At 35.6% G+C, this 12,647-nt stretch overlaps 1 protein-coding gene across 7 annotated transcripts in view; it reads right to left on the bottom strand.

The window, feature by feature from the left end:
* mei-P26 (E3 ubiquitin-protein ligase meiotic P26) overlaps positions 1-12,647 on the bottom strand; it is a 165,698-nt gene that overhangs the window by 33,998 nt on the left and 119,053 nt on the right. For 5 of the 7 annotated variants that reach the window (XM_081737712.1, XM_081737717.1, XM_081737713.1 and 2 more), the window contains one exon: positions 9,352-9,489. The exons of the other annotated variants lie outside the window; for them this stretch is intronic. In XM_081737712.1, the coding sequence (XP_081593838.1) occupies positions 9,352-9,489 (138 nt within the window). The remainder of the gene's footprint in view (positions 1-9,351; positions 9,490-12,647) is intronic. 7 annotated transcript variants of the gene reach the window in all.

Here is a 12,647-nt window from a genome sequence, read left to right as displayed (position 1 = left end):
TTACCGCCCAATGCAATGGTGAATTTGCCGCCCCTTTCTCCAGAAAGAACAAATCTGAAAACACACGATTATAAGTATGCTACTCCATCATGAACAACGACGGGGAGGGAAATAGCACTCGCACTCAGAAATGCCTAAACACTACACATACAATCTCGTTGAGAGTTTTTTTCTTTAATAATCTATTTTGTTAGTGAAAGATAAAGCAAATACACCTGCAGAGGAAAGATGGTAATCCATTTTATAGAATTCAATATCGAGCTTCAATCTCAATACATCAATTTGCAATTCCAGTGCAACTAGCTCTTTTATCTTTTATTTCTTGCTTTTCCTTCTACATCTGTTAATTTTTTAAAAAATTGTTTCCTCCTTCAATGACAAGGAACTTGTTTGTGACAAAGACAAGACTTACTTTTCATACCAAAACTGTGATAACTTACTAAATGAAACATATGTTCGCTACTGATCGAGAATTCAGTTCTTGTATTTGAAAATGAAATATCTAAGTTTTACGTCCCACAGTTATGCCGGTTAGGCTATAGGAGACGGTGAAGATGAAAAATGAATGAAATGGTGGAATGGAGGAAGTGGGAGGAAACGGGAGAACCCCGAGAAAACCAACGAACACAGTGTTTGTCCACAACAAAGTCCACACGGCGCGAGCTGGGTTCGAGTTCTTGTATTTGACAACAATCAAGCAATTCATGCTGAAATTTGTTTGACTACTGTTTTAGCATTGTCCATGTGATCTTAAACTAATGGGACCTAAATATGATTTATGAATGTAGTACTAAAATAATAGGTCAACTTAGTGAATTTAACTACTGTCATTATGAAGTCTTAAACAAGTAATATTTATATTAAATAATATAGTTATGACAGAGTTTGCTGCCCCTCTAAACTTGCCGCTCCATCCAAATGCATGTGTTGAATATATGATAGAGCCGGCTCACACTATTTAAAACTGAAAATACCTTCTGTAATTTTAACAATAAATCTGCGATGCAGTACAATAGATAGAAAATCCCCCCTGTCATAAGTTGATGACTTGGTGAACCACCACACAGTGCTGCTATAAGCTGAATTATTAATGTTTCTTTACTCAGTGCATAATGAATTGCATTATGGCAGAAATCCTCGAAAATATTCAACATGCATTGCTAGTAGTTAGTATGTGAATTAACAGGATTTCTACGGGGACATGACATGCCAGGGTTCATACAAAAATATTGAACTCAATTTCCCTGAATTTTCCGGGTATTATTTTTGCAATTTCCAGGTCTAGTGGAAGAAACTAACAGTAAGAAAACACATAAATTTTAAGAATAATATATTTAAGAATGGCCACCCTTCTCCCCAATGAATGATTACTTTATGATCTTAGAAAGAGTAGGAGTCAGTTTTGACGTTGCAACGATGAAATTCTAAAGAACTGCTTCTATAGGTCAGTATCGCTTTCAGAACAAGTGGAAATGTTACTAGTGCGCCCATTATATCAAAAAAGGTGCATTTATGAATATTGCACAGGATCGGTTCAAGGGAAAAATATTAAGTTGAGAAGCCTACTATGGGAATTAAGTAAATACGTTTGTTCCATACTTGAATACATTCAAAATATGCCAAAATATTGAATTCAATTTCCCTGATATTTCCAGGTATTTTACTAGATATGATCGATTTCCCTGAACTATCCAGTAATTTTTCTTCCAAAATCAATTTCCCTGGGATTTCCAGGTTCCCCAGGTTTTCCAGGTTGTGTATGAACCCTGCATGCACTTGAGGACAAAATTATCATACATGTAGAATACGTCCGTATTAACAGATTACCCAACTATAATCTTGTATCTTTACAGAGGTTGTATCTAATGAATATACTGTAGAGCTAGACTATTGAAATATATGTCTCTGAGTAACGACAAATAATCATGTCCCACTGGTGTCCGTTATTAAGAGGTTTTACTGTATTATGTGCAGTCTTGAAACATGCTATTTCTTCCGTTCTTGAGATGATATAGGTAAAAGTAACAAATAAGCCAAAAGAGCATACACAGTCTCACACATTTTTCTTAACTAAATGATATGACTAACCTTACATTGCCAACGTGTTTATCCCAGCGAAAACATATCTAGAGCCGTTCCTGCTCATTCTCAGTCGCGCCAAGTAAGAAAATTGATGAATACACACTGAACTCACATATTTACTGGTCCATAACTAACATTGAATAAAACGTATCATCAATATGCTGTCCAAACAATGACCCTACCGCTTCCACGTACCGAAAGTGTATCACACAGAATATGAATTATATACATGATAAAATTAACTTCATAACACAGTTTGAGGAAGATTAGACTCTTAGACTCTTTTGATTTAACTTTCACAAAACAGAAAAATACACTCACTGGCAATTTACATAAGAAACTTTCTGCTTTGACACTTACACACAAAGTAAATCAGCACATTGGTTCTAAATTAAAGCTAATTTATGATTCATTTTCATTTTTCAAACCCGTCTCCCAACCTATTTATCCCAATGAACTGTTTTTCTGAAAACCTTTACTGAAAATATTTTACGACAAATACCTAAGTCCATCTATATATTGTTTACTGAAATATGAATCGAACACCTTAGTATGCTTATTAATATATTAATTCTAATTTACTTAAATCAAGAAATACGCTATGGGGGTAAAAACCCAGTTATCCCTTCTGTTGGTATATTACGCATTCATTTTAAACAATTAGGGAATATTAATAGTAAATTATGGATTATACATAAAACTGAAGAACGCACTAGCTTGTGTACCTTGCGAAAACAACTAAAATCAGTACCAAAAATGAGGAAGTACTGGAGCAATAGTGTATTAGGATAGGTTATGGTAGTAAAGGTACGGCTATGTTGATTGAAAGTATGTTAAGTTTCCATTTCAATTAAAAAGTCTTAGATTATTAGCCCTTGTATGATATATATTTCGTCCCTGCGCCTTCAAAAACCGCTACGTGCAAATTCAAAATTTTATAGGAGGTAAAACAGCACTGTTTCTATTGTTGGTTAGATAGCGGGCGAAAAAAAAAAAAACCCGCAGTATTGTTACAATTTTAACCTAAAATTAGCTATCTGTATTTGAGAACACCGAGGGAAAATGATAGGTGCAATTTGACTGCAACATCACACGGCGCATTCTATGGCGTAATTACCCCTTAAATGAACGATACAGCATAAAGGAGAATATATTCTATACCAAGGGGATCCTGTATCAGTAAAAATAAATTTTGACCAAAAGCTGCACAGACAGATTTTTGAAGGCACAGCGACGATTTGATATTAAAGATAGTACCAGGAAACAAGACATTCTGATAGAAAGTTACATTTATCATGTTTCCTGAGAAAATACGTGTGGATATACACTTAGCACTTGGTAAAGAAAATTTAATGAGTTACATTAGTACCTATGAAAGAGGAAAATTATTATAGTTTACGAACAAGTTCCAGATACAGCTAAATGCCCGTTTAACTAGAATGTGTAACAAATCAATATAACAATAATATATTACTGCAATAAGAAAAGAATAACATCTAAAGAAGTAAGAATACTTATATAGAAGAGTGGTTAAAAACAGATGCCTAAAATTTATCCATTGAAATGACGTCGTAGTGTAGAGTTGCAAGCACTTTCAGAATTACATATATAGACCACTGTATGCAGTATGTGTCTGTGTAAGTTAGGAAACCTGTAGAACAAAGAATGTTGAATTACTGGAAGTCTAGATTGAGCTATTTGGAAGAAATATATGTTATGTGTTTGAATGGTACTCGGGAATGCAGTTCTGAGAATAGCGTTTCGGACCTAAGTTGGCCGTCAAGGTTACTTGAGATCACTAATTTTATGACGGGTCTCAGCTAGTTGAAAATTTAATGTTTGTAAAAGTTTGTATTTTGTCATCTCACGTGTGTTAGGTACTTTGAAACGTACTATTGCAAGGAAGAAGTTTAGAACTGAATTTACTTTCATATTATTGTTGTATCAGGAAAAAATAAAGGGATCCTCTTGGGATATTTTCAGAAAACTGAGGAAACGAACTTTGGATATCCATAGGATATCAAATAACAAGGTTTTAAATAATCATGGCAGAAAGTTCATTTCTATTCCGTTTAGGTCAAAATTATCAGTTAGTTTGAATACACTTGCAAACAAGTATGGTTTATGGTAAGTTATAAACTTTTCGATTATTATGAACATTTCACAGAGTAAAAAACATGACTAAGAACAATGTACATATGGGGAAATATGAAGCTATATGTCAATACGAAAAACAGTGTCGTTGGTTGACTACGAAGAATATTGATACCAGGATCACGAACATGTACGAGATTCTAAAAATCAGGATTCTGTGGTTTCAGGTCTTTTCGAACATCTAAGGATGTCCAATCATAATATTAAGGGTGGTAAAATTATTAGGAAAATTTTATCACATATTATAAAGAAAACGTGTGAATCTTATTATATAAAAATCGAAGAAATCAAAGTTAAATCTAGATGAAAGTAATTTTTTAACAAGAATTGGGATGTCTTAATAAATGTTTTATTCAAAAATTTAAGTTCCATCAAGTTTGAACTTACATTATGCAGAAATCCAGAGGCGTGGTAATGAAACAAGTGGTCATATGGTTATCAAAACGGTGAGTATTAATGCCCAGTATGCAAAATCGCTGAGGCGTCCTAATGGAATAAGTAGTCATACGGTGATGTTTCTACGTTGATACACTCAAAAATTTTTTGTTTCGTTTATTTAGTTTTTGTGATATTGTTTCGATACATGTAAGTAGTCAAACTGTTACTTGATCAATATATCATGATTCAAGTTTTATTTAATGTTTGTTATGGACCAATAAATATACGCTCTTGAAGTGTTTTCGCTGGAATAAACGCATTGGCAGTGTAAGGTTTTAAAAAGATCGTTAATTCTTGCGATCTATTTTTAACATACACGCTTTCTGGAATGTTGTGCTTCATCTTGGGTTGTGGATGCACAAATATCCTGTAACCACTCCCCTAATGATGGATGTTACACAAGCCGTTGATTTTAAAACAAAAACTTCATTCTTTGTGACATCTGTAATGTGTTCCTACGTAATTAGATTCACTTAAGATCGAAATATACACAGATATACCTTTTTTATTGTTAAAAACGTTCTTGCAGTATTTAAAAGAACATGAAGAACACTTCCGAATTGAAAATATGCATCTAAGTTTTGTTAGAAAAAATCAGTAACGAAAATTTATTAAATCCACGCTTTTGATACGACTCCAGGATTCACGCTGCTCTAGTTTTATACTATCTGAAATCTGACGTCGGATCCGATTCGAACCCCTGCAAGCTTAGAATTTGTTAAAAAAAAAAAAAAAAAAAAAAAGTATGTGTTACAGACCCACAGGACAAGCCATGGCCGGTTTGGAAGCATTTTAATTCAGTGATACGCGCTCACTACATCCATTCACTGCAATTACTTCTGTTCGGTACACCTTCCTTCAATCAGTTCCAACAAATACCTCATGATACTGAATCAACACTAACAAACACCAATCACCAGCATAATTACCCATAACAGCAATAATACTATAAGACAGTTTAAAAATTTGTTGAATGTATTTGGAAATGCTAACAATAATATTCTGATTTCTTGCACAAATACTATAGATTTCTATGTTTCACACCGATCCCTATGCATAATCAAATTTCAATTCAAAGCCACCACATACCACACAAAACGAAGAAAAACAACGATAAGTGTAAAATATGCAAACCCTTTTCCTATATATAAAAGCATGCACATCTTATTCCCAGATTATATCGAATTAAAACCATTGTTACGTCTAGTTTCAATTCAATTCACATACACTTCTACAAAGTTTAACAATAATAATAATTATTATTATTCCAAGACTGCATTGAGACAAAGTGACTTCATGCACCATACGGTTGCCACAAAATACGTCAGATAATTCTTAACTCCAAATTTTATTTAAAAGACTTGAAATATCATCTAAAAGAAAAGAATGTAAATACTCTTCGGTGTATGCAGAGGACCACAACAATTTCTAGTGTTAAAAAAAATAGCAAATGTATTCACTTCATTTTTTTTCCCCTATTAAAAGCTAAGGGTAATACATTCGTCGTTTAAATTTAAAAAAAAAAACTAACAGGAAAATTCAAAATGACCGGTACCAATTTCTGTTTTCATACTTGCTAGTACCGACTAACTATGGCATATGAAACCCGGAGGTTCAATGCCGCGTTCACAAAAGCTCGCCATTGACTTCTATACTTAGCGAACAGAATCTAGTTTCTACTTTGTATTCCTATTTCTGCGGGATCCATTTTAATATTGTCCTGCCATCTACGCCTAAGTCTTCCTAATGGTCGTTTTCCGATTGGTCTTCCAGTCAAGACTTTGAAAGCGTTCCTACTTCCTCCCATCCTGGCTACACGGCCTGCCCCACATGAGCCTCCTAGATTTGATGACCGTAACAACGTTGGTAAACGATATAAATTATGTAGTTCCTAGTTATGAAGTCTCCTCCATTCCCATTCCTTTTGGATCCGAATATTCGTCTCAGGATCTTGTTCTCAAATATTTTTAGTCTACATTTTTCCCTTTGAGTAAGCGACCATGTTCCACAACCATACAGACAATAGACATGATTATCGTTGTATGTATTTTAAGGTTCAAATTCCTCGACGAAAGATTTTGAATTGAATAATAACATGAATTATCTGCTTTTAGTCACATCTAATTTCTTCGTGAATATGGTTTTGGTCTGTTAATACTGATCCTAGATATTTGAAAGTATTCACTTTTTCAAAAGTAATGTTTGATATTTTAACGCATCCATAATTGAGTAATGAACTGGTACAAACTAACTCAATGTAAAAATTGCAACACAACCTTCCACAGAGGTAGTTTCCAATCTATCGTAAGATTTCGAGATGCATCTCTGAAGCCACCACCGATTATGTTTTTGGTGGTTATACGGTCTGGCTATCACTCAGCATCGAAGTTTCTATTGGAGGAGGCTGGCAAGTCCATGTCCAGTCACAACAATTCCTTGTCACCAACTTTCCACAGACCGTCAATGATATAATGCTTCGCTGCGCCAAGCCCCATTTGCGAGAGATCGACGGTGCAATAATAGTCAATAGATATAGCATCCAGAGATTTCACTGAAATGTAGAAAAGGGAGGATACAGATGTTAGATTTGTTGTTGTTGACGTCGAACGAGAGAGATGGCTGGATGCCTTGTCTTGATTCAGTCTCATTTTGTTTGCCTTCCTCTCGTACAGACTAGAAACGTCATGACCAAAAATTTGTTAGGACGTTAGTTTAATAATAACAGGTTTGCATTTTCAATGGCAAGGTACATCTTTAACTTCCCAATATACCAGAAACCGCCGTCAATGATGAATCCCGTGTCGAAACTTTCCCTACATTTAAAATATCATGTTTGGACCACGTTCTCTGAAGAAAATTGCATGTAACCTGTTGCTCGTTAGTTGTTGCTCCTATAGCCGTCAACAATTGGTACGACATTTTGTGATGAGTTGTGGCAAAAGTTTCTGAACACATTCCTTTCGATGCATCTCCGAACTCTAAATCACGATTACCTTTATGTTGAACGGTCTTGGAAGGCGTTTCAATATGGTTTGCAATACCTTTCTGTGTACTCGATTCTTCTATGTGAAGACAGTCTCCACTTTCCAGACAGCAGCTGGTCTAAATCTCAGCTCGTAGCAGGACGGAGTTAGCTTGCTTTAGCCGTACAGGAATTGCCAAACTTCTATCCTTTTCTGACTCTTTTGCTATGCTATTTTTCGACACGGTGAATCCACCTTCCGTGGCACTATATCTAGCATCGGAAAGCTCCGTTATGTAGCCTTTCCAGTAGGAGGTTGTTCTCCGGTGACATTCAACATGAACACTCCCAACATCTGTCACGGATTAATTGAGAGTCGAATGCATCTCTACGACCGGCGATGTCACCGGTGCTACTATCACTTGTAAATATACAGATCACTATAGATTGGAAATTCTCTCAATCTTCATGTCTATTTCTTGAGTACAGAATTCTGTGTTCTTCAATTATCATGTCCTTAACATTTGTTATCTGCTCTTAGCAGTGTTCTTAAAATAGAAACTGTTTTGCATGACATTTCACTGAATTAATGTTTTAATTTCTTTAGTAATATTTTCATTTACATATTTAGTTTGATTCAAGGATTGGATCTCATAGGAACTTCTTAGTCCATTTAAGGGGTAAAAAATTAGGAACCTGAAGTTCCCTCCAGCTAAAAGGTTTCCGTGATACAGAATTGATTTCCTCCAATACAATGAAAAGATAGAAATGATATGAGGGTGTGCAGTCTCAAATAAAGGTAAATACCTCATCCTACTATTTGTTCTATACACAGTTCAAAACAAATGGGCCAGTGTGAAAATGATTTTTGAAAACAGCACTCAAGCTGGTTCATTAGTTCCACGGCTCTGCATAGAATATACATTTCTGCTGGAGTTTACAAACACGAGAGGAAAAATTTAATGAAATCTTTGTTTTACGCCGGATAGGCTAAAGGAGACGGTGATGATAAGAAATGAATGAAAAGGGTGGAATGAAGAAAGTGGGGGGGAAAACGGAGAACTTCGAGAAAACCCATGCACACGGTGTTTGTACACCACAAAGCAAACATGAGAAGAGTATGATACATTAGCCACGATTTTTTTCATTTACTTGATTATATCCTGATTCACTATTATATTATGTAGACTAACAGAAATGCTTCCTGCAAGATATAAAGCACACAATCAAAATTTAGGTATTTAATACTTACTAATACAAAACATAAAATTCACAGGCATTCTCTATTCTACTACAAAATTTCAGTTACTTTATATATATCTTAGTATAAATAAACTTTCAGAAAAATAAATGGAATCTTTCTTGATGAATTATCTTGTAGGGTAGACGCAAATAGGTGGTGATGAAATCGAAATTTCGTTAATGCACCATTATAGGTTAAGGAGACAGGTAAGTGCAAATAAATGATGAAATAATTGTGAATGAAGGTAGAAGGAAGAGAGATTTCTTGGAAAACCCAAAAGCACCATACTGTCCACAAGCTTGCATAGCCTAGGATCGAATCACGGATTCTTTGCAGAAGAGGTAAGCGCACGTTACGTTGCTGTCCAGAGCTAACCACTGAACTAGCTGACTGCCAATTTGTGGCAACCTACAAGCCATATCACACATCATCAACATGACACTCTATCTGTATAAACCATGCATAAACTCACCGTTTAACAATGCTCCTAAAGTAGGTAAAGATGGTGTTGTTGGTGGAGGTGTAGGAGTTGGACTCGGCACGCTTGCAGGCCCAGGCATATTGTCCAACGACACTCCAGGAACAACATGACCATTTAATACAATTTGTCCTGGAGAAGACATATAGTGACATACAACGACAAGGCTGGTACCATTTAAACGCACTCAAAAAAAGACCACTAATACGTCAAGACAAAAAATGCATTGCACCAGCATCTCTTTCACAATCGGATGACACAATTTCGATATTACACAATGTCGTAATTAGTAGACAAGGCAGCTGTTTTATTGCAACATGAAGTTTTTTATAGTAGTGAATCTGCGTGTCCCTGGAGAACATGTTGAAATTCTTGGCGAGTTATCGGCTAAGTATAAACTGGTGTTGTGATACCTCGCCATCTTCTTAATAATGGAACAACAAGTAATATTAGGTTCTGTGTGCGCCTAGGAAAATTAGAGAGAAAACATCTAAAAGGTTTATGGGCTCGACATACCACGGCTGCCATGGCGATTGGAAATAGAAGCCTAGCTTCTTTTGACGTTACTACCCTCAATTTTTACCTCTCAGTACTTCAGATTTGGCGCCTGGTTTCCAAAACTAGCGCCGAAGTCCGACAATTCTTTTTCGGCTGCTGTTTTTAGGGCAACTGCATTTCTTACTGTCATGTTTTTGAACGGCGTAAGAGGTTCAGTGTTGGAAAAAAGACTGTGTAAGAAAGATTATTTGGCGAACAGTTTCCTTATTCACTCGACAAGGTCTGATATTACCTGAGATTTGAATTTCGATCATTCAAAATGATATTGCAAATTCTATCAAGCATTTCAGTCGTTCTGACAGACCTGCTTGGACCTTGATGCACAGCATCTTCCAGTCCCTGCCAGCAGTGGACAATTTATACTATCCAAAAACACGGCAACAAAAAAAGCAATTGCCGCCATCAATTTTTTTCAACATTTCAGATGTTTCAGCTTGATATTCACTCTTAGTTCCATTCTTGAAACGGTAACTCGGTATCACACTACTAGTCTACATTTAGCCGCGGCACGCGCCAAAATGGTGGCTACCCGAGACGGAAATTTCTGTATGGTGTATTCCCAAGGCACACGCAAGATTAACCATTTTGAGAAACTTGTGTTAACACTAACTTTGCATAAAAAAGAAGTCTCAATTCTTAATTGTCGCTGTGCACATTAGCCTTTCCTCCCTCTTAATATTACCACATGAAGAACAGAATGGATCATTTTCATTTTTCTTTACTTCTGTTTTCGCTATAAATAATGCCAATTTGTGGGTCAGAATTTGTCAATTTTCTATACTTTCGTAATATTTTGTACCAATGATGGTTACTAACATGTCATAAAACTGTGAAGACACTTGTTCACGTACGGTGCATTCCGTTATAAGATGAATTTTGGTAAATCGTTGCGTGTTTATCAGTATACTGTAAAGATTGCTTTTACTAATCGAGTTCGGATACGAATTTGTTCTTAGTAAGAGCTGATTGAATAAGAATTCACTGTATACTGAAAGCACCTTCTTACTCATATCCAATAGTAAGGGACTATTTAAATAGATTACACGGTGAAATCAGTGAAGTCAAAGCATTAAAATTCCAGTTCGTTGCAAAAACAGAAAATAACTCCCCACAGAAATCAATGGGCTTAAAAAACAGTCTTCAACACTGTTCAAGTTTTACCTTTTTACACACAATTTTATAGGTAGGCTACTCCAAACTTTTAATTTCGGCATTTTCTATTTTTCTACGGTCTTTAAAATTCTCAAGTAGTTCTCAAACCCCCTTACGACACTGGACCAATATTGAAATAATATATGAAACCACCAGGAAACAAACCGGGGACCCAGCTTTACTTCGTTTGACACCATGAAAGTGAAAGAAAACATTTTTTTCTCGTTTCCATTGGATCTGACGAAGCGTGACGTCCACGTGCAAGATTGAGATCTTTCGACTTAACTGGCGTACTCAGTATATTTTTCTCTCCTTTTAGTGTTTGTGATGATACATGGCGCCATATGACATATAGGGCCTTATGCAGAGTCGTTCTGATGCGTGATTAGTGCCATACAAAAGAGTTCGACTAATATATGTTTCCTGCGGTAGTCAGGCCTTTAGTATGACGCTAATCATACGTCAAAATGACTCTGCATAAGACGGATATTCTATAAAGTGATCCTGAATGTCCTATGCTTATGCTCTTCCGTTCAAATCTTTTAACATCCCTTGATTATGCCATTTAGACTAAGGGAGACGATGATTAAAGCAAGTGAATGACCATGGGAAGAATTGGTGGAATGAGAAAGTGGGAGAAAACGGAAGAACCCCGAGAAAATCCACGGACACGATGTTGTCCACCACAAACTTACTTCGCTGAGGATCGAACCAGGGACCCCACGCACCAGAGGTAAGTGCTCTACCACTGAGCTACCGCGTCCCCGCTCTTCGGTTCAAGGAAGCAATGATGCGTAAATGATGATTTAATCTGTAAGGAAATATAAGTATTCCTAGAATTCTTCGTACAAGCAATATTTGCTTGCTTCAAAGCCTATAGACTGCCAAGTAGGACCGCACACACACATTTGGTCTTCTGAACGAAATCTCCACCTTTTACCAATCCTCCCTTAGGAAATATTTTTGTTTCTGTCGTCACTGTGTGTAACCCTCTGTACTGGACAGATTGCAATGCTCCAAAACAAACCAATGTATCGAAGTTAAAATATTATTCATCATTACTGCATTCAATCAATGACTCGTAATTGTAATTATATTTTGAGAATTCATACATTCAGAATAACAATATGCTACATACCTACACTACTCTATATTACCAACAGTACTATACTTCTACATCTACCACTATTACTTCAAGCTTCTATACAGAAACTTCCACTTAACTCCTGCTCCACTACCAACATTAATGTATCTACGATAATAATAATAATAATAATAATAATAATAATAATAATAATAATAATAATAATAATAATAATAATAATAAAGCATCTGCTTATCTTCCTGAAAACTACAACTAAATATATATATATGGAAACAAAATAACGTTAGTATATCACCAAATACTACTATAACTACCATATCTTAATATGGAAGGAAACCTCATACACTGAAATCCAGCCCGTTTATGTATATATATATATATACATAACGTACGCCTGGCCAATCAACGAATTTGTAACACGAATTTAATAAAAAACCGCACTTTAAGGAATTTTGTGTTCGTCTACAATCACAAA

This window comes from Thermobia domestica, chromosome 14 (genome assembly GCF_964235325.1).
Source record: "Thermobia domestica chromosome 14, izTheDome1.hap1.1, whole genome shotgun sequence".
Classification (NCBI taxonomy): domain Eukaryota; kingdom Metazoa; phylum Arthropoda; class Insecta; order Zygentoma; family Lepismatidae; genus Thermobia; species Thermobia domestica.
The sequence above is the reverse complement of the archived record's forward strand: the minus strand, read 5'-3'. Positions and strand labels throughout refer to the sequence as shown.